This window comes from Artemia sp. Qi Xiang Cuo, chromosome 5 (assembly GCF_049724085.1).
Source record: "Artemia sp. Qi Xiang Cuo chromosome 5, ASM4972408v1, whole genome shotgun sequence".
NCBI classification, from domain to species: domain Eukaryota; kingdom Metazoa; phylum Arthropoda; class Branchiopoda; order Anostraca; family Artemiidae; genus Artemia; species Artemia sp. Qi Xiang Cuo.
This window is the reverse complement of record NC_142798.1, coordinates 65,013,444-65,037,549: the sequence shown is the minus strand read 5'-3', so window position 1 is coordinate 65,037,549 and position 24,106 is coordinate 65,013,444. Positions and strand designations below refer to the sequence as shown.

Here is a 24,106-nt window from a genome sequence, read left to right as displayed (position 1 = left end):
TCAAATGAATGATGATCAGGCCAATAGGCACTGAAGACAAAGCTCTGAATAGTTACTATAAATTTACAAGTTATAGTTTGTTCTCATACCAAACATATTCTTCTTCTGGCACTTTGATTTTAAGACAAGTCAATTTAATTTTAATCCTGTATTTCACCTTCCATTTTTCTCAAACTACCATGTTTCTCTGTCTTTCCTTTCTCAGAGACGATGTGAGTTTTACCATTGTAAGCAAATGAGGGCATTTGTAAATTAAACATCTCTTCCATGTAAGGTACCCCCTCCCCCCCCCCCCAAGAAAAACAACAACGACATTAAAATAAAAAAACCTTTACTTCAGTATTTGATTGATTTTCTCTCCTTTGGCACTTATGTGCATGTAATAACAAGACAAGCTGCTGTTGAATGAGCTTCCTCTTTTCAGGATCTGTAGAAGATGCAGTCCCACCTGACTGGTTGGTGGATTGGGGAGCAGGGGGCTGCTGTTGAGTGGGTCCACCTCCTGGGCCAGGACCTTGAAGAGTTATTGATGACCCAGTCACTTGTGTTTGACTAATAGGCTGCTGAGACAATCCAGATTGATTCGAATTCTGCTGAGTTTGGTTTATTGTGACCATAGGTCTCATATCCATATTGACATGTTGAAACCTAGGTTGTTGCTGCTGCTGCATCATAGGTCGTTGGTTAATGCCACTAATTTGGTTTGACAGGCCTCCAGCTGAAGAAACATTAAAACTGAATTGTCCAGAGTTGTTAGAAGGTCCCATTTGACTGATTGACATGCCTGGGTTCTAGAAATTAAAACAAAGATTAAAAAAAAATGAAAAGCAGAAATGCATAAATGGTTCAAATTGGATCTGTATCTATTTCACACATAGCCTGTGCTAAAAATTGGATTATTCCGTGAGCCAGGTGAATTAACTTCCACAAAGAAGAGAAAAGAAATGATTATTTATCTCTTCTAGTGGTTTAAATAAGTGATATATAGCTTTTTTGTCATAGATCACTTATTTATCTATGAGATCCTGATTCCCTCAAGTAAATATATACAATTCTTATTACCAAAAAAAAAACATATATTCAACTAAAGAAACCCAAAAGGACATATGATTACAATCAATGTTCTCAAGATATCCCTTTTAAAAATTGATCTGCCCCTATTGTACACCTGAACACATGATAATAGTTCCCTAGAAAATTATTGCCTAAAATTCATTTTTGTATTATCGAACCCCCCTCCCCAAGCCCTTCAGCAAAAAGAACCAGATCCCTTGCAAGGCTAAACAATGTATGAAAGTATTTCCCTGTGGAAGATACAAACAACATCGGAAACCAGTGATCCAAACTGAGGATATTCAAAACCCCAACTTTCTTCCCAATCCCAAAACTAAATAGGAAAATCAACATCAGGGTTGGTACACCTTCCTGAATTTCTCTATGATTGTCATTTCCATTCCGATTTATATAAAGAGTTTTGAACAGGGTACACACATCTAATTAACAACCAAATTCACAAGAATAATTTTCCGAGAATAAATGTTCTAATTAATACTGAAAGCTGTGCATGTAAAAGCTTTATCATGTTGTGCATTTTGTTGAATCCCCCCCCCACCCCCAAGAAAGAAAAATGAACGCTCAGTTAAAGATCACGTCTTCCATGGTTGAACGTCCTAATTATACATAAATGTATGAATAGATTAGTAGATTTTTTATAATGCTTATATACTAAGTAATTCCACTGGATTTAAAACACGGTTGGACTTCAGAAATATAAATACAGTAACCCCCAAGTATCAAATCTATACAAAAAATTAAACCCTCTTTGTAGCCTTTTACTTAAAAAATTGACACTTATTTTAGGTCAAGCATTAACTGTTCCCTGCTTGAATGGGACTATCACATTTTTTAAACCAAAATCAGAGGGTGGGCCTCACTGGCGTCAATTGGGAAAAGGGGGCACTTGCCCCCTCCAAATCTTAGAATATATGAATTCCAAGCAAACCTCATAGCTTAATTAATGTAAGGGCACAACAGGTTTCCCATATTTGTCGAAAGATACAAGTACGATATACTTTCGGGTATGCTAGAATGGAGGTTGGTTCTGAGACTGACTCATAGTTGTTGCATTAGAAAAATAACCAATACCAAACTTGATTTGGCAATGTGACTATGCAGTATTAGATATAATCAATGAACACTCTTAAAATGAAATTAAGTATGCTTAGAATCAGAATCAAGACATTGGAGAGACAGAATCACTGAACTGGGAAAATGTTAGCAGCATCCCATCACTAGTAAAACTTCGAAAAAACATAAAAAAAACACATAAGGGACAATCATGGTAGTACCAGTTGTTTTTTTTTTCATATTTAATCTAAAACGAACAACAAGAAGCGAACTATAATATACTAATTATTTTGAATAGAAGCTGTTTCTCTAAGAATATTAAAGCAACAGCTTCTGTTCAACAGTTTCTGAATGTCTGAAAGGGCCAAGGGACCCAAACTGAGAACTCTATAGAACATAAGGAAGGTTAATAGTTATCATTGATGGTCTATATTCTGCACACTGCACACTTTTCATCACAAACTCAACAGAAAGCCCAGATATGACCAACATTTAGGACTGAGTAATGGTATATTCGTAATCTGAGATATTAGATTTATTCTGGTTTTAAACAGTTATACACAAGTAAAACTATGGCAGATTCATAAACCTGGGACAACTTACAATGGAAAAAATCGAGATTCTTTACCATTTTTGTTAAAAACGTCTTTTCATCAACATTTTTTTTTGTCTTTACACCTAGCTCAGTCTTGTTAAAATGTTTACAAACATAAAATAATACTGAAAACTAAAAAAGGAGGTGATTTATCTTAAATTTTTCATAATCAATCCAGATTTAGATATTCAAATCTGGATATATAAGACTCCAGATACATATTCAGAGAATTGCATTAAAATAACTCAAATTAGAAAGCAGAATATTTAGTTCATCCAGTCTTTGTTTTTCTGCACAATCTATGGGTTAATTGACCTACCTTTTATAAACTGATTCTTATAAACAAATCCTTTAAAACACACAGATCATTTGCCAGTCTATACAAATGGTTTTTAATTTTACAAATGTGTATTTTCTGCTATTTCCAATCATTTTTAAATATTGCATATAATATTACCTGTTTTTCTTTTTAACAATCCCCATTTCCAAAAATAAATCCCTGTTCACCTGAGCCAATTAACACCAAGTCAGTAGCGTCATATCAATAAAAAAAAACAACACATAATACCATCATAACGCAAAAGATTTATTTCCAAGGTACAAATACTTCGTTGTCTTTCCATCTCATAGGAAGAACTAAAAAGACACTATCACAACTATGCACAATAGTTAAAATTGAAAGAAAGAAGCCAAAAAAAGAAAGGTGTCTTCCATTACATTTGTCTTATTTTTCATTTTATTTAATTTATCTTTTAAATCACTTTCAGAATTCTTAAGCTCAGTAATAATATTCTTTAATAGTAACAAACAACTAGCTTAACACTTCCTGGTTATAATCAATTAACAAAAAACTTACCTGCATTCTTGGACCTTGATTCATAATTGGCATATTAGATTGATTGATATTAATTTGACTCATCTGGGGTCTCATCTGCTGCTGGATACCACTAGTCATTACTGTTCGTGTCATTCCAACTGGACCAGCATTGACCATCTGACCATTACCAATCGTATTCACTTGACCAATTTTAATTGGCAAACTCATTCCAATATTATTAATTCCAATTGGTCCGTTATTTGCACTACTCACCATCATATTATTCAGCATATTCATGTCATTCTTTGGAATCATATTAGGTGGTGAATGGAACTGTGAATTGTTCATTCCTGATAGAGGGCTTTGACCAGGAACAGACACATTCATGTGTTGTCCTTGATTTTTATTCTGCAAAAGATGAGACATTTGGTTGTCCATGCCATTTGACATAGACATGCTCATCCCCATTGAAGTAGGCTGTTGCATGTTCTGGTTTGACTGACGACCGCCATCATTCCAGGAACTGGAACTAAGCATGTCATTAGGGAGGAGTTCATCAGGCAGCTTGTCTTCAAGGTCAAATACATCTAAAAAATATTGTGTAATCATGTCATGTTCTTCTTAATATTTCGTGAGCCTTTAATTCCATTTATATTCCTCTTTATTTTTATGAATCCCTCTTTCTTTTTTCTTTCTGTTATAAGTAAATGCTTTGAATGGTATGAATTTAATACTTAATAGTTTATCTGTGTACAAGTTGGTTTTGTGATCTGTATCCTTTACAGGCCATGAAGCCTTCATGGGGAATAGAGATTTTACTCACTGAATGATTTATGTTTCTTGTTTGAAATACATCTCATCCTATATATGATTAGGTGTGATTAAAATTGTAATTACTAAATGCATATATACATGCCCAAAGATAGCTGGGAGAGGGGGCCCTCCATGAAATTCCCTTCCCTCCCACCTCACAAAGACCCTCTAAAAAACTTCAATTATACAGACCTGTACAAATACATACATTTACAGTAAATTCAGACATTAGATTGACCGTATTGAATCCATTGTCTTAACCATTCTATGGCAATTTTCTAATCACTGTAAAGCATACATTCCTTATAGCAGATATACTTTCGAACATTGCAAAAGTTTAGATATATTCCATTTAAGAATTTTACTTCGCTAAACGTATGTTCATTATTTTTTTTAACTATTGTGAAGATTAATGAAGAGAATGATACCTTTATCCTCATTTTTAACCACCACCTTACTAAAGGCCTTATTTCCCTGGTGAAAAAAAAATCACTTTTATTTCTCCGTATTTGTCTATAGTTAGCATTCATGCGTCAAACCCATCTCCCAAGCATGATAGGCAAGGACCTCAGAATAATCACCAAAATCCTCATTGGTTAGCAGAAGGATAGATACAAACTTAATTCATTGAGTAATAAGCTAGTAATATCAAAAGTTGATTTAAGCTTTTTCCCTTAAAAATTTCCTGTTATACTGGTGGAAAGGGAGTCCCATAACAAGGGACGAACCTGTGCAAAACTCGCAACGAATACTGGCTGAAGCAAATAAACGTTTTGATTAAGGATTGTTTAAATTATTTTATTTACAAGTTATGAACTCATATGATATTCTTTTGCATCACAAGTAAGCAAGGGCACTGTTTCTGTTTCTGTTCTGTTTTAAAAGTACCTGTTTCTGTTCTGTTCTTACAAAAAACAGAAACCGAACAGAAACAGATGACCTGTTTTTTTCCTGTTCTGTCTCTGTTTTTAGAATTGCTATTTTGTCCTGTTTCTGTTTTTTTTTTCTACCTGTTTTTCTTGTGTTCTTGATTTTACTGTACTGATTCGAGAATGAAATATTAAGAAATTTTGAACTTGCATAATAGTGTTTTAAATCATAATTTGAAATTTTGAAGATGCGTGGTTACACCCCATACAGTTTTTGGAATTGGAGCGTTAATATAAAGTAGAAGTAAGTAAAATGATGGCACCCAGTGTGTCTAACATATCAAATGTGCAGCTAAAGGTGTAAATGGGAGAACGATAAAGGTGCAGTTTTGTTCCACTAAAACAACTTATTTTTTAGTGTATATTATTCAGTCAATTGAGCAGAAAAGTTCCATAGATACTGTCTAGGTGAAGCAGGATTCAAAAAATCACTTATTACTGTATATTCTGGTTCTATTGGTAGGGCCTCTGTATCCTACATTGCATGGGAAGTAATCTGCACTTTTAACCGGGAAAACTTTAATTCAGCGGTTTTTATGGAATTTATGCTTCTAGATAACAGTGACTTGCTATGATTACCATACTAGCCAATACATGATAAATACCGATATTAATTCTAAATTTTCTTAAATGTTTAGTCAGAGAGGAATGTAAATGTTTTGAAGTCTTGTCCAGTAGAAATATATGTTTTTGCTGGCACGTTTTATTGCATCAACATAACAAGATATACTTTTTCAAGATGCCAAATATACTTTTTCTCATGTTAAGAAAACCATCTCTAAATATAATCAATGGAAACCCTATCAGGGAAAAACCTAGAATTGAAACAGTGGCCTAACTAGCTGATTCTGGCCTAGCTGGCCAAAGTCTTAAAAAATGCTGATTCACTTTTTTCATTCTGTAGGATAACACATCTTCCAGTGAACACGGTAATTTTTGCCATACAGCACAATAAATTTAAAAAAAATGTCACTAAGCAGTATATTATTGCTTGTATCTGTGTTTTAAATACCTATTATAGACAAGTAAATTCCCGTAAAAATTAATACTGTGCAGCAAATTGTCTAGGTTTTTAGGAAACCGTAGTTAGGAGCTGTCATTTTGCTTTTATGTGCTGACAGGTTTTCTTGGCTCACTGCGCAAACAAAACGGTTCAGGGGGAAATTGGCCCCTTTCCCCCTAATTACGCCACTGAGGTGAAAGAGGTCAGATATTTGGCTGGACGTGCAATTTTCAAAATGGTAATCTACTGAAAGGTGCTTCTAATTTTGTGAAAAATCCTAAAATCAACCTTTGTTTTAAGACAAGCATGATGTCCTTTTCTGCTGACGACTTGGATGTTCCAAGACATCTCTCTGGGTACCCTACGGAAAAAGGAAGCAAAGGAAGTATTAGGTGCAACTTCTGAAGAGTGTCTCTAAAGGCTAAAGGAGTCTCTGTCATGGCATTTATATACTATCTTAAGAGGAAGCACACAATTGATATGAATAAAGATAAATTATATGCGGCTGGTGTAGCAAATAACCAACCCGAACCTACTAAAAAAAATATATCAAGTCAGGCTGCTTCCCTTGAGAAAGCTCCAGGTAGTAAAGCAAGTGACACAGAGGGCAAAGGATTAGGGAAATCTGGAATAAGAGCAGAGATACGACGTTTTTTTTTTACAATCGATCAAAACAAGCAGGCCTGTGGACGCCTGCTGTAAAACCCTGTTTAAGGACAAATTGCCACCTTCTCTGTTTGTTAAGCCAGATATGAAACAGCTTATTTAAAAAAAAACAACAAGGGGCTTGAAAGCACCATTTGGGGGAACCGTCCATCGTCATAAGGTTTTGCTGCCAGAAAAAAAAAAGAAGTTCAGAAGGCTGCTTTAAGATCTGCCACTCAGATTAGCTTGACTTTTCACTGATGGTCTGCAAAAGGATCTGGCTCTACATGTATCACTGCCTATTACCCCAGGAAGATGAAAAATGAGCAGAGGTTGCACCACTATCTTTCACATTTCAAGAGGCATAAGCATTCTCATACAACTACTAACATCCATTCAGCAATCCAAGTTGCAATCAGGAAGTTTTCAATGACAGATAAGATGTTCCGCCTTGTGACTGATTCTGGGAACAATGTCACCGAAGCCTGTAGGATACGAGCCCTTTTCTAAACTTCATGTTTTTAACATTGTCTTCATTCATCTGTTGCACGCGTTCTTGGATTTTGGTCCACCCGAAGCTTAGCTAATGACATCCCTGAAGAAGATTGCTTGGAATCCTTTCATAAAGTCGAAGATGTCGATCCAACTGGTGAAAATAAATCAGACGCTTTCGGTTCCTTATTCTGAAAACTCCGGAAATGAAGATAGGTGTGCTGAAGAATCTGAATAAACTGATGCAGTATCTAAGGAAGAGGGCGGTAAAAGCAATGGAGAAGAAGTGTGGGGAGCTGGGTGTCTGTCAAAAAATGAGGTTGCAGCACTGGCTATCCGAAGACACGTTACACTTGCTCAAACATTGATAGTCGAGGTTATCACTACCCCTGTTCCTTTAGGAATGGACCATGAAGACGTGCCTAAATAATCAAAAGCATGCCCACTCGTATTCTTAAAACAAAAGTTTGATGTAGCAACACTTTCTATAATAAAGCAAGTGTATGGGTTGAAGAAAGTGTCTTCTGCCACAAAGCGAAAGAAATTTTCGAAATAAGTTTTCAAAAAGTGCAATTGTTCTTATATTTGAATCCCTTTAAAAACCTATTTAAGACAATAGAATGCTTAAATAAAGTATTGTGTAGCGAAGGGTCTAAGTTTCTTTGAAATTCAGAATTTGAGAAATTTCATTTTACATAATAACTTAAGAATGAATTCGGTGGAGGGCCTAGAACATTATTTTCAATCGCAAAGCGCCGTACAAACATACAAAGTACCCTTAAACCATGAATTTTGTTTTGATGTGTCTCTCACACAAATTGACTAGGAAATAATTAATCCTAAAAAGTTGTTTTAAGCTGTGAGGCAACGAAAATTTTGACTTGGCGGTAAGAAGTGTCATTTTCCAGTGCATTTTTCTTCTTTCCTACATTGTTTCAGATGGCTTCCAAACATCAGGATAGGGGAAGGGGGAAAGCATGGTCTGCAGGGGGAGACTGTCCCCGCCAAAGCAACTATGGGCTCTCTTAAAACACTAATGACTTTGAGCTGACTCTGCAATTTGACGACGAAAATTATTTTATCTTCAAAACGTCTCAAATAATTAGTATGCATTTCCGGGAAATTCCAGGAGATTCTATATAAACATAAAAGCGCATTTTTGAAAAAAAGGAACGGAAAATACGGAAGAAAATAACCATAAAAAAGGATGGCGATGTTGTGTGCATAGACAGTTTTTCGCCCCTTTATTGAAAAACTTTTCTTTTTGGCGGAAAATGCTGCAATAGTACCGATAATAAACCAAAACTTATCATTTACAATTTTTTTCTTCTTTAAGCCTTAGGTGTTCGAAAAACAGCTATTTAAACAGCTGTTTTTTGAACGAAAACAGCTGTTTTCTGATTTTACCAAAAAAACAGAACAGAAACAAAAACATGTCATCTGTTTTTCTGTTGACCTGTTCTGTTTCTGTTCTTTTTCATTCAAGCCATGTTTATATTTTCTCTGTTTCTTCAGAAAAACAGAACAGTGCCCATGCACTTTCCTTATCTTCAAAACGTCTCAAAGTCATCATTTTCCACAAGTCATAACACAGTATTAGCTTGTTATTGCATAGCTAGAAAAACAACAAAATACAATACACACATCATAGACTAACACACACACACGCATACCAAAAATAATAAAATAAATACACACAAAAAAAAATCCCACAGTAACACACTACCACAGCAAGTGTGAATCAACTTGCACAGCCATCCCAAAGTCCAATTTCGGTCTGATCAGGCCTTTAAAGAGTTTGGTGATCACAACTGGAGATCTACTGCAGAATGTTCTTTTTATTAAACCAAGAGTTTGGTTGGCACAGGCTACTACAGACTGTGCATGAAAATTAAAGTTGAGCTTATCATCAACCAAGACTCCCAGATCTTTTTCATCAGAACTACATATGATTGGATGTTTTGAACCATTGCTGGATTCCATAAAATACTGGCACAGAGGGTTATTTGCTCCAAAATGAATGACTCCATTTCTGTATATTAATTCAAGCCGCCAGGATTTTGCCCACCTTGACAATCTGCATACAATAAAATTTTATTTTCTATGATTGAAGGCGCATTGTTGATGAAAATATTAAAAAAGTTGGACCCAAAACTGTTCCTCGGGGTACTTCACTTTTTACATCTGCTGATTCCAAGAAAAAGGTTGATCTCTTATCTCCAACTACCCCTACCACCTGCTTTCTATTTGTAAGAAATTGCATTATCCAGTTGACAACATCATCATGGATGCCCATTGTGCAGAGTTTAGAGTTTAGTCTCCTGTGGCAAACTTTATCAAATGCTTTGGCTAGATCTAGTAATAACATATCAACAGGAGATCCCTCATCTATAAGTTTAGAGACATGCTCATATGTGTTGATGAGGTTAGTGTCAACTGATCGACTGAGATGAAATCCATGTTGATTAGGTGATAGTAGATTATTAGTATTTAAATGAGCCATAATGAACCAAAGATTGGTTGTCCAAGCCATGGCTTCAAGAATGGGATGCAGCCAACACGTTGGCTCAGCATCTTGACTATTCCAGCGCCTACAGGATTAATTCCTTATTTGCTGGAAAATGCGATTTAAGGTAATAATGGCTGAATTGACTATACCTTATTTTCCCAATTGCTGAGGTAAGACTAATTGGTTGATAATTGTTAGCTCCACTTCTATTGCCCCCTTTGTGTACAGGCATGATGTAAGCATTCTTCCAATCTTGCAGAATATATTTAGTACTAAGGGACTTTTAGAAAAGTAGAGTGAGAAGATGCAACAACACTGCATACATCTAGTGTAGTAGCCAGGAGGGGGGGGGGGGTACTCCATCTGGTCCTGTAGATTTATTTGGGTTAATCTTCATCAATTGGGTGTCTACATCAGATTTGGTTATATTAATGGGCATCATGCCATTTAAAACACAAAATAGAAAACATACAGAGGGTCATTTAAAAAGTAAATTTGTGCATTATCAAGTTGTCAGTCTCTTATGAAAAAACTCAAACTGGACCCCTCTAATACTGAATCACTGTACCTCAATAGGGGACCAAAGGTAACTATTTGGAACTATATGTGGGGTGGAAAATACCCCCCCCTTAGTCCATGTCCAATTCCTTGAACTCTCCAGGCTTCATTGTTCAAACAATAGTTCTCCCAACAAAAAGTAGAATTAACAATACATTACCTGATGATCCTGATGGACCTCCATAGTTGTCAATCTTTTGCCGCTTATTGGGTGGCAAATCCTGAACCTGCAAGTCCATGTCAGATAATCAGAACCTGGAAAACAGACAATTGATAAATGTATTGAGTGTAGATATGATATAAGTAATCAAGATATGTTTATGCAACTTAAGTCATGTATATGCATTGTTAGACAGATTTGATTTTGATTCAATTTTTGCCTCAGAGCAATAATATGACACCCTTAGAAAATCTCCAACAATATGCTACCAAACTTATACACAGTCTCAGATACAAACCATGGCCTAAGAAATGTTCAGCCTCCAAAGTGCCAGTCCTAGAGTTTAGGAGCTATGCACACTTTAGTTGTTGGTAATTCATGAAGTTTTAAGCCAGTGCCACTACTTTGTTAATGTTACTATATTAAGTCATAAAAAAAAATAAGCAAATCTAATCAGTTAAACTTGACAATGATAATGGAAATTTGACAAAATATTAACAATCTGCAGATTGCAGACACCTCAATTCAAAAGAAAGCCACTCCTCCTTAAGCAGTCTAGAGTCATAAATTCTTAGATCTTTTTGCTGCTTTGTCACACATGTTTCTCTTCTTTTTTGGTACTCACTATAACCAAATGCTGCATATGGAGGTCTTTTTTTTCAAAAATTAAATTTCTGATTGTTTTTTAATTTGTCCTAAGGTACTTGTATGATATAGTGCCAACCTCAAATTCTTCCTCTAAGTATAACCTGTTTCTCTGATGCTCAATGCTTATGAAATATCACAAAATATGATTAAAATATAATACTTTATTAAAAATTATGGAAACTGCAGTGGAAACTTATAGAATGCAGGCCGCCCAGAACACATTGATGCCATAAAGAATCATGTTTAAAGGATATCTGCCTTCTGACCTCACTGCTGCATGCAAACCAGCATATTGACATGCAAACCAGCTTGTTTCTGACATGTCTTACTCATACACCTCCAACAAGGCTTTTTAGAGTATTAAGTCATGTTGTGTCCATTGATGCAATTTTTTGTTTTGGGCAACAACCCTTTATCCTGGAAAAATCTAATTGCCTCTCCTTTAGTCTTTGGCAAATCCCAAAGCTTCATTTTAACATCCTTGGTTAGACACAATTATCTTTCAATACAGATTGTAAACTAAATAAATTTCATACATGAATAAAAAAAAAACAGTTAGGTTCTGCTTAGATGAAGAATATTAGGTTGCTACTATATCATACAAGTATCTGCCTAAGATATATGTTTTATAAAAAAAAACTTAACCAAATCAAGCAATGCAGATTATATTTTCCCTATCCTTGGTATATTAGAATTGAACGCCCTACAACTGTCCATGGGACAATAGTGGTAAAAACTTGAGAATGGTTAGTAAAACTGTCTTGTTTTTCTCTGTAGGTGATAATGTACTAATTGTTGAGGCTTGTCTTTCAAGGCAATTAGAGCATGTTTTTGAGATGAGGAATATATTAAAAAGGGGGAACATTGATTGTGACAGGTCATTATTTTTCTAATCAGTAAGTTGGGAAACTTTTGTTGGAATGGATTACAACATCATATGTAAAAACATAGAAATTCTTGTTTGTTTTAGTGACTAAATTCTTGCAGTTACAAATAGGACAGCTAGAAGCTTTCCCATTAAAAAGCCAATGTTTTCGTCTCTTAAAGAAGTTTGTAAAACAAATTTATAATTTAAATGAGGTAGATAAAAAGAAAAGTCTAAGGAGACACAGACAAATTAAGATTATTTACCCACATCACCTACTTTCAGCAGATTTTTAGACTACATATAACTTACCTCTTCCAATGTTTTCAGAGGTGAACTAGGCATATTTTGGTCTCAAAGCCTCAAGTTTTGGAAGTTGCACTATTGGATAAAATCTTAAACATGCCACCAAGATGTTTGGGAAACTATACATATTTAGACAAACTATCCTCAATAAAGAAAAAACTTCCTAAACCTTTAAAATTAAGCACATAATTGACAGTACATGCTTTTCATACATCTTAAAATGAAGGCAAATGTCTCAGCAAAAAAAAAATTTTCTCAACCATCTTAAATTGTGCCTTGAAGCAGAGACATACAGAAATAGCCAACCTTCACTTACATAGCAAAACCAAAACAACTTTTGGCACAAAACTTTATTTTAGATTAAATCTGCCAAATAAGAACATGCTGGATTGGTTTTAGATTTGGGAAAATTTCTACTATTTTGACAGATTTTCAAAAGAAACTTCAGATTCAGAAGTAGAATATTCTTACCCTTTTTGTAAATCAAGTGACATTTACAAATCAAATGACACATGGAAGAAAAAAGGGGATACGATTGTAGCCCCCAAAATCATATCTAAAACACCCTTTCTGTTTCATTTGCCCACCCCTTGCATCACATGACTAGAAGACATTCAAAGAAACCTTAAAAGCAACATTGAACCACTAGAAAAGAAAGCTAATCCTTTAGCCTGAGAGTTACCAGTCTATGGAACAAGCTTTTGAAAGCTTGAAGACACTGTATCTGCTGAATCCATTCAGACTTAAATGCAAAATTGAGAAACAGTGGAAACATCAAGAGTTCCTGTTTGACTGGGAGATAGCTGAGTCCTCCAATAGGAAGTAATTATTATCCCAAATATCTTTCAAATGGATGTATTTTAAAGAACAAGAAGACATGATCAAAAACTTTTCAAGAAACATGCCAACTCAAGGTTGTATAGCAATTCTTTTTCTAATCAGGTGGTGAGTCTATGGAACTTGTTAGAACAGGATACAGTCTCTTCTGCCAGTATTGAGTTATTCAAATAATCAGTTGACAAAGATTGCTGCAACAAGCCCTGGCAATTAGTTTGAGACTCACCTGATATGTCAGCAAACCATCTTCACTGACTGGCACACTATTGCTGGCAAGTGTGATTTAAGGTAATAAGCAACCAGATGAGAAAATTAGTCCTACAGAACTCACCCCAGAGCATAACAAGGACACAAATCCTTAACTTGATCCAAGCTGTGATTTAGGTTTAGCTTTAAAAATTATTGGCATACTCCTAAAGTAGCTGAGAGGTTAATTGTGTCAAGTCCCAAATAAATTTTACTGTAATTTTTTTTGGCCCTCCTCACAGCAAGGTTTTTGTAAGAAATTATCTTCTAATAGTCAACTTCTTGAAACTACTGCAAATTTCCAACAACTTGCAGAGCTTAGCCAGCATTATGATTGTGTTTATACTGAACTCTCAAAAACATTCAATTAGATCTCAATACCTTTCCTGGTACAAAATTATTTCTTATAGCACAGGTTTAAATGTTTTGATTTGTCACTTATTTTCAGTCAAAGTAAACTCAGGAGGTAATCATTGATGAAAAGCTATCTTTTGGCTGATATTTTAAAATGGGGTGCCCAAAGGGAGCAGCTTGGGTCAAAAACTATTTTACTTTTCAATGATTTATCATTTTTTGCTTGGCATTTCACTTTTAAGATGTTTCCACACAACATGAAACTTTACTTAGCACTACTGAGCACATACATCTTCTGCAAAATAATCTCACATCCCTATATCAATGGAGTGATCTGAACTTCTTATTTACATATTCCTCCAAGTACATTATTCTATCTAAAGTCATGAGCCTAATTATTCCTACTTTATTCCCAAGGCAAAACTTCCTTATGGTGGTCTGTGTATGACCTTGCTGTTTACTTTTATATGCCTTTGAAGTTTGACAGACATGTATCTAAAGTTTTAGGTTGCTAATTATTCCCTCTTAACTCTAAAATGGAGCTTAAAAAAATCAGCCTATCAAATGTCCTGATGCTATATATAGTTTGGCTTGTCCTGTTTGCAAATGCTACACCTCAGTTTTGTTGCCAACTTCTTTTATTGAAAAAATCCAAGATGAAGGAGTTGAGAGAAGGGCTACCAGGCTTTGAGTTTCTTCTTTTTAATTCCATAGACACTGTGCTAGTGCAATTAAAGTGCTCCTGGTCATTAAGTATTTTTATGATAATAATTCTACATCATTTTTTAGTCTTAGTAACTATCATTCAACTGAAAAGCACTCTTAAACAAAACCCTCTAAGCCAAAGAAAAAAAAGAACAAGAAACATTATTTTACTTACAGGGTAACTGAACTGTAGAACAATGTGTCCTCTCTGGCTTTTGGTGGATAATATCAAGTTATTTGAATAACATCTAGTGATACCCAATTTCATTTAGAGAAATGTACTTTTTTACAGTACTTTGTTCATACAGTCACTATCAAATATATTTAATTGCTTTCTACTATTGGTACCTCGCCTGCGTATGCAACCTGTCCCAAGCCAGGATAAAGAGGGAGGGTTAGGCTGTGAGCTTGCAACCCACACCCGGGACCTCAAGGGCCTGCCCTTGGGGGACATCCTAGCTGCAACTGAAACATCAAGTTTGAGCCTTGGATTTTCGAGCCCCCATTTTGATGATGACCTCTGCATGCCCACGGACAAGATTTATGAATGCAAAACAACACCTCAGATTTGGTTTCTAGAACGTCTGCACCATGTCTCAAGACTCCAAGACTGAACAAGTGCTAAGAGCACTGGAAGATTACCACCTCGACCTTCTGGCTCTGTTGGAAGTTTGATGGCTAGAATCTGGATCAAATAAACTTGATGGAGATGTGACCATTATACACAGTGGATTGCAGTAAAAGCATGAATACAGAGTAGCCCTAATGATGACAAAACAGACTTCCCAAGCTCTACTACAGTGGACACCAGTGTCACCTAGAATCCCGAAAGCCCACTTCATTGGCATGCACGTGAAACTGTCAGTAATAGTATGCTACACACCCACCAATGACGCCACCAACAAATTTTTACAGAGCTCTCAACTCCATGGCAAATGACATACCATGGCATGACATAGCATGTTTTCTAGGAGACTTTAATGTGAAAGTACAGAACAACCAATCGTTTTCCTCAGAGGTTCTCAGCAAGCATGGCCTGGGTCAGCAAAACAAAAATGGAGAAATACTTATTGACTTTGCACTCCTTAACAACCTAGTAATTGGAGGTACCCTATTTTCTCATCAGGATGTACACAAATATTCTAGGATATCTCCCAATTGCCACACCCAAAATCAGATTGACCATTGTCTTTGGAGCAGGGAGTGGAGATCAAGCCTACTTGATATAAGGGGATATAGAGGAGCTGATGTCAGCTTAGATCATAATCTGATTGCAGAAAAAATCTGTCTCGAATTGAAAAGAAATAGAAACACAAAAAAGGCTTCCTTAAACCCAGTCTTTGACTCAGAGAAATTGAGGTTGAGAGAATTCAACCAAGCCTTTAAACTAGAGATCTGGAATAGATTTGAAGCCTTGTCTTTACTAGATGATGCTGATAGCAATCAATACTGGGAAAACATAAAGTTGTGCTTTCACAATGCCGCAAAAGCCACAATTGAGCCACAAGAGCCTAAAAGACCAGTGGCTATCTGACCAAACATGGGAACTCATAGAGACAAGAAAAAAAGAAAAAGCATCATTTATCCAAAGACAAACCCCTGACCAACAGATCCTCAGAAACAATGAATACAGAGCCATGGATAAAGAGGTAAAGACCATGGATAAAGAGGTAAAGAAGAGTGCCAGAAAAGACCAGAGAAACCTGCTGGAGCAAAAAGCAGCACAGGCAGAAGAGGCAGCAAAGAAAGGTGATTCAAGAGCTGTCTATAAAATCACTAATGAGATTATTGGAAAGAAATCCTCTATTCAACATGGACCAGTAACAGACCCCTTGGGCATCCTGATAACACAGCAGTCTGACATAAACAAAGTTTGGGCCAGTCACTTCAAGAAGCTGTTGAATAGACCTCCACCAGACAATCCCCCAGAGATCCCAGCAACAACACTATTTTCCTTAGACCCCCCCCCCTCTTATTTTGTTGCTTTATCTAGAATTGTTCTCAGTAACCATTGCTTAGCTTTCCATATGCTTGTGAATTTTTATGCTTGTTCCTGGTTCTTATAATAAATACTTTAACTACCTTACATATCTCTGATACTACAAATAATATGTAGTGCCAGACAAAACAAAGTACCAGGGCAATGTTTCTGCAAACCTATAGTTCAATGTAGTATACCACAAGATATTCTCTAGGGGTCGCTTGTAATTTGTCAGTCACTTGTCAGCACTCCTTCAATCCAGTCTTTCAAACATCAACTGGACAAGGAATAGGAGAAGAAGCAGAGGAGGTTCAAATGGGAGTCATCAACTCAAGAGCACTACAGGTCTGGAGGACCATAAAGCTCTCAAATGGATTAAAGTGATTACAGTAAGTTTAATACATAAATGTGCTAACATTTCTTCTCTGAGCTTGTAGTCAACAATTATAAAAGTCTTCAGGCTGAGATGGTGATTACACCCACAGCTCTGTCCTTTAAGACCAGACTTGACAAGGAATGGGATCACAAGTCATGGAAATATGAGTAGGACCATCCATCCCATTCAGTTACAAACTGGTGCCAGCTTTGTCATAGTGCTGTGTTGGGAGGCTGATGTTTGTCATACCCAACCATCTTGCATACTCTATCCAAAGTTGCTGATGTGTTGTGGTGTCAGCTTTGAACCCCTGGAGAATGGCCATCACATACCACATCTATTTTGTGGTCACCATTACTAAAAGTGGGTTTAAATTGCATCTCTCCAGCAGACCTCTCTTATAGTGTATCACAGAGCCATAGCACAGTGATGAAAATTCACTATCTTCAACATGGAGCAGAACAGATCCAGTATGGTCTTCAATTTTGCTCTGAAGTGCAAATTAAGGTATGTAGTTTTTTAAGTTGCAAGAATTTGACATTTAATGGGCTGAATAAATTAGCCACTCTGTTTATCTTTTATTCTTTGCATAGCAAGTATCATGTAGCCAGAATCATGTTATGCCCCCTAATATTTAAACCTTTAAGTCAGCCATTGACAGACATTGGTGCAATAACCCTTGTCCCATAGTTTATATACCCAATGAAAAGTGTTATTATGTATATGATTAATCCTATTACTTGCAAGTGTGAAATAAGATTCTCTAGGAGAATCTAAAATCTTAAGATTCTCCCAACTGGAAATCTTAATTACTCTCCTTCTATGGTACTATGATTTGAGATCATTCAAAAGATTCAACAGCAAACAAGCTCTACAAGTTTGTCACAACTTGTTGTCACTTCAAGTTTGTCACTACATTAGCCACTGTCTGAGTACTAGGGGTCTTACCCTGTACATTGCTACTTATTTTGGGTAACACAAGCCAAACCACTAGTGTTTCTATAGGAGGCTATGTTTCCTGGAGGAAACTATAGATAAAAAGAGTAGTCTTATTTAAGTCCTTTCTGGTTCTTATAGCTGCATTGGAGCCCCCCCCCCCACCCTATGGGTCCCACCAAGGCTATTTACTAAACACTAAAAGAAAATAAATTTTTACTTTACAATATGCAGCAAGTCATAATTAATTGCATTTCATTTTCATCCTTTTTTTAAAGTCATTTTTGATAAAATAATCTCATTTGTTGATTCATCCTATTGCTAGCAGGTAATATTTAAGGTAATTTTATTTTATATAAAACATAGCAATGAAATTTGGAGAATCACACAATACATAACAGCAGAAGTGCTAGGTTATTAAATCCAAAAAAAATCTTAAATGTTTGTAAATATACATTTCAAATCTGTTGATATAGAGAATCCTTTCTCGAACCTGATAGAAGTATTCACATTTGAGCATTCAAACAATGATTTGAAAATCAAAAGATGTTAAATGTGATCAATTGAGACTATATATTATAAAGTAAGAATCTAGTCACTCTAAATTTTAGTTTTGCATATAGACTAGCAAATCTTTTGACAAAGAGCATATTTTTTCAACCCTGATAGTTGATAGTTGTGATCATGATAAAAAAAATGATGAAGAAACATGGATGAAAATCAAAAGAAATATGTTAATGTGATTGAGACCATATATTATAAAGTAAGAATTTTATCACTTTTAATCTTAGTCTTGAATATAGTATAGTGCTTTATCTGAGACAATTCAGAGATGAATTCCAACAAACACAACTAGACACATCAGTAAGAGCATAAAACTAGGAATTATGTAGTTCTGGTCTGTTTGTTCTACAGTGTTTTTCTCAGATGAGTCCTTTTCCTAAGGTGTTACCTGATAGTTAATAATGGATCCTTATCACAAATGCACATCTTTAGCTAGGGTCTAATAACCTATTGGATATAGGATCTCAAGGATGGAACTTTGCATCTAATTCAGAAGTAGATTTGGTAAATTTCTAGGTGGCCCTATAATCTAGCTAGGATGAAAGTGAAAGCATCCTTTGATGCCTTTTTTATGCTCTTTCATAATTCAATTTTTGCTTCTGTTGCAAATTGCATCTTGAATCCATAAAGGGGCCCCAAAGTTATTTTATATGAATTATGAACAAGCATAAAAAAACATCAAATGATGTTTTCACTTGTTGTTTGTCTGTATTGCTACTGTTTAATTTAGATCTAGTTTGGCAACCTTCTCACTCCTCGCATGCTGGGAATTATCCGAGGTACCACCTTTTACTCATTAGCCTATCATTTCATATTGATTTTGGTAAGTTTTATGTGTATGATATTATTATGATAAAAATTGTTAAATGAGAGAACATCGGACCGGCTCCATGATTTTGAGAAAAAACAACTTGACCTAAATGAATTACTTAAATTGGTAGGATTAACTGGTGATGAATCTTCTGATTTTTTTTATCCAGTCTTTTCCTTGTAGTAAATATATAAATAATGACCAAATCCCTCCATTTAATCAGTTAGAATCCTCCCGTATCGCGTTTTGGAATTGTAGAGGAGTGCTTAGTAGTTTAGACTTTCTATCCACATTCCTTTATAGTAATTGTATTAGTATTCTGGGACTATGTGAGACTTTTCTTAGCGATGGTAATAGTTTTTTGGTTGGTGTATCTGGGTACAGGATAGTTACTAGAAACAGGTCTACCTGTTTGAAAGGTGGACTTGCTGTGTTTATTAACCAGAATCTCCCTATCTGTAAAATTATGGATTTTAATGATTTGTATCAAAAGATGGAGTTTGAATTTTTAATGGTTGAGATCAAGTCTGGTAAGGAGAAGCTACTCCTATGCTTATTTTATTGACCACTGGGATCAAGTGTGTCAAATTTTATTTGTAAGTTGAATGATCCAACACAATGGATGAATTTTAAGAACCATAAAGTGGTTTTTATGGATGATTTTAATATAGATTTGGGACTGGTGAGTTTGGAGTCCCAAGAATTAAGATCTCTACCTGTAGATTTACTAACTACTTGCTTTTATGCCAGATTGGTTCCAACAACAAGAATACCAACACATATTGGTGAACAGTCAGCATCAGTTATTGACAACATTTTTATGAATTTCAATCTACATTTGAGTTATGTTGTATTAACTGATGAATCAGATCACTATGTTAATTGGTGAATTTTTGATAAATAGACTGAAATCTAACCCAAATATAAAAGTAAGAAGGACTATTGATGATAAATCATTACAAAATTTGAAGCAACTGGACTTCAGTTTATGAAGAAATCAACCCAGATGCAATGGCTACCCTATTTATTTTTTTATTTTTTTTGGTTAAAAAAAAAATGGCTACCCTATTTATTGAGAAATTCTCATCTGCTCTTGACTTTGCCTGCCCCTTTTCAAAAAAGCACTCCAGGTATGCAACCCCAAAACAGCCATGGATCACCCAAGGCTTACTAACCAGTATTGAACACAAAAATATGCTATTCAGGCAATATATTGATAATCCTGATGTACTTGGTACGCAATTCAAGAATTATAAAAACACTCTGACAACCCTGCTCAGGAAAGCTAAACAGGCTTACTACCATAAGTAGTTTCAAGAAGTAGAAGGATTACCAAAGAAGACATGGACACTGATAAAGGAATACCTGAATAAACAAAAAACTAATACATTTCCTGAGACCATAGCCAAGCGTGATGGAACATCTTCAAAAGCCCAACAAGAAGTAGCCAACACATTAAATGAATTTTTTGCATGCATTGCTAACTCTGTCAACACAGCTAATTCTGTCACAGGTTCAGATGAATCAGCCATCAGAGAAAACCTCTGTTTTGGTCTAAAGAAGCTATTGCAGTGTTTTGCTGACAACCTCATGGTGTTAAACTCTTCAAAGACCCATTTTATCATCTTCTCTCAAATTTCACATGCCATACCATCAATTTCCCAAATATCTGTCCATTTTAATGGAGAACTAGCTACCATTGCCAGGAAGGAGTCATGTAAGTATCTAGGGCTAACAGTTGATTAAAAATTTATCTTGGAAACTTCATCTTGATAGGCTAAGGATACAGCTAGGAAGGAATGTGGGGTTACTGTGGTATCTAAAATTCCACCTCCCTTTCCCTGCTCTTAAGTCAGTTTATTATTCTCTAATCCATTCTTATTTTAATTATTGTCTGATTGCTTATTTAAATACTTTCAAATCTCTAATTAAGACCCTTCAACGTCTTCAAAATAACGCCCTTCGTACGTTAAAAGCACTCCTTCCTTCCCCATCTTCCCTCCCTGATAATTCCCCTACTAAGAGCCTTTATATATTTTTAAGAATATTGCCAGTTGATCTAGTCCTTCCTGTACATTGTGTCCTTTTCAGACTAAAACAAATAAAAGAATTATTACCATTGGCTTTAAATTCTAGTAACTTCTCTAGTTTCTTTTGTCCAGAATAATTATTGTTTAGGAAGAAGTTCAGCCAAATTACCATGCCCTAGAATCCGAACTGAAAGATCCAGATTTTCTCCCAAAAATTCAATAATAAAGTTCTGAAATATTTATGAAAGTAATCTAGATTCACATTTTTATATTCCAGTTTCTAAAGCTAAATTCAAACTATATCTAATAAGTAATTATAGATAACTATTTATTTATTTGAAGTCATGTTCACTGGTGCTATTGTTGATAAAAATTTAGTTATGTGGTAATATATTGATTTGAGGTGTGGGCTGTGGGTTCAGTGTGGTGTCTCATTTTCTTCAGAGTATATCTAGTGTATTATTATTTATTTTCATCATTTGTTATTATTATTACAATTTTTTTTTTTTTTAGGGTGCCTGTTTTTGAGTATAACTCACTGTGTAGGCACCCTCTGTAAATATTTTCTTTTCCATTGATTCATATTGTACAAGTGTTATTTTGTCTTGTAGTGATTTAATGAGAAATTAAATGAACTTGAACATTTCATCCTAGCTAAATATGGCCCACCACAAATTTACAACGAACTTTGCCCCTCCCCCTCTAATATGCAAATATATACCCTGATTGTTGACAGCAGTTTTGAATCCCAAAATTCAGTGCTATTTTTGTCAACAGCATTTGAAAAAATTGAAACAGTAGGAAAACAGTTTGAATTGAAAATCAAGTATTTTGCAAGTAAGGTTGGGTTATAACTTCTTTGTGTGGTTACAAAATAATATATTTTTTGGGGCCCCTTTAAGGGCTCAAGATGCAATTTGGAACAGAAATGATTATTGCATTTATGAAAGAGCATAAAAAAGGCATCAAATGATGTTTTCACTTTTATCCAGATATCCACTCTTTGACTATTGGAAAAAAATGTTTTATAAGCTAATATAAAATGGTACTATCCAATCTCCTTATAATTAAAATTTTTTTTGCCATTTAGTTGGAAAATTTGACCCATCCCTATAGGAGAAATCAATATTTGCCAACTAGTTGACAAGAAGCATTTCCCCAGCAAAACTTTTATTTTCCAACCAGTTGACTAACAACTTCTCCCCAGCAACACTTAATTTTGCCAACTAGCTGGAAAGAAACATTGCCCAAGAAAACAATTTATTTTCCAACTAGTTGACTAATAACTTCTCCCAAGCAACACTTAAATTGACCAACTAGCTGGAAACAAACACTGCCCCAGAAAATGATTCATTTTCCAACTAGTTGACTAGTAACTTCTCCCCAACAAAACTTTATTTTTTCATGAGGCTTTCACCCTGGCCTATTTATTATAGACTGGGCTACTTGAAACTGTGAGTGCGCACAGCTCTAAGAATAGAAGGGTAAATTAGTCAAATTTACCAAGTATGGTAAAAATTTCAGTTTAGCAGTACTTCTCAAAAAACATGGTAGGCTAATAAAATAAAAATAACAATTTTCTTATTTCATGCTCTTTTTCAATATATTAGTTGTTATCCTGACAACAAAGCAACCCTCCTTCCCTAATGATCTCATCAATATATACAAAACTAAAAGAAGATTCCAAAAAGTGGATGACAATTTGCTAGATGTTTTCCAAAGAAATTGCCTACAGCCGTACAGATTGTTCTGGGTACCCAGATGACTGACCATATTTCAACCAGTAGGCTGTACACAAAATGTAGTTCAATCCTGCTTTCTAGGGCTATAATGAAAGAAAAGTTGAGATGGCTAGGGCACATTCTGTAGATGAAAGATTTTTTTTGGCCAACTGTGTTTTTTTTGGGGAGAAGTTATTAGTCAACTAATTGGAAAATGACAGTTTTGCTGGGGCAACATTTATTGTCAACTAGTTGGCAAATTTAAGCATTACTGGGGAGAAGTTATTAGTCAACTAGTTGGGAAAATTAAGTTTTGCTGGGGAGAAGTTATTAGTCAACTAGTTGGAAAATGAATTATTTTCTGGTGCAATGTTTGTTTCCAGCAACACATAAATTGAAAATCAAGTATTTTGCAGAAGTTATTAGTCAACAAGTTGGAAAATGAATTGTTTTCTGGGGCAATGTTTGTTTCCAGCTAGTTGGCAAAATCAAGTGTTGCTGGGGAGAAGTTACTAGTCAACTAGTGGGAAAATGAATTATTTGCTGGTGCAATGTTTGTTTCCAGCAACATGTAAATTGAAAATCGAGTAATTTGCAGTTGGCATCAAGACATGGCTAATTGTAGAAAAAGCCAAGACAGATAGTCTGAGTGATTGAGAGGGAAATCTGGGATAAGCCCTTTTTAGGATTGTATAAAAATGATGTTAGAAGGAGATTGGATAGTAACATTCTATATAAGCTTATAAAGTAATTTTTTCTAATAGTCAAAAGGTAGGATCCCTTTTTTCAACAGGCTTTCACCCTGGCCTATTTATTATTGGTTGGGCTACTTGAAACTGTGAGTGCACACATCTCTAAGAATAGAAGGATAAATTAATCAAATTTCCAAATATGGTAAAACTTCAGTTTAGCAGCATTTCTCAAAAAACATAGTAGGCTAATAAAATAAAAATTTTCTTAGTTCATGCTCTTTTTCAATATATTAGTTGTTATCCTGACAATAAAGCAACCCTCCCTCCCTGATGATCTCATCAATATATACAAACCTAAAAGAAAATTCCAAAAAGTTGATGACAAT

At 35.2% G+C, this 24,106-nt stretch overlaps 2 protein-coding genes across 3 annotated transcripts in view; one reads left to right on the top strand and one right to left on the bottom strand.

The window, feature by feature from the left end:
• The window catches only part of nej (CREB binding protein nejire), a 92,017-nt gene that overhangs the window by 65,357 nt on the left and 2,554 nt on the right, over window positions 1–24,106 (bottom strand). For both annotated transcript variants that reach the window (XM_089089847.1, XM_089089848.1), the window contains exons 2-4: window positions 10,649–10,743; window positions 3,579–4,126; window positions 336–791 (exon numbers count right to left, since the gene is read on the bottom strand). In XM_089089847.1, the coding sequence (XP_088945973.1) occupies window positions 336–791; window positions 3,579–4,126; window positions 10,649–10,727 (1,083 nt within the window). In that variant the 5' untranslated portion in view covers window positions 10,728–10,743. The remainder of the gene's footprint in view (window positions 1–335; window positions 792–3,578; window positions 4,127–10,648; window positions 10,744–24,106) is intronic.
• On the top strand, window positions 15,499–16,143 carry LOC148952392 (protein CFDP2-like). The gene has a single exon (XM_089089199.1). It carries the CDS (start codon window positions 15,499–15,501, stop codon window positions 16,141–16,143), a length of 645 nt encoding a protein of 214 aa, XP_088945325.1.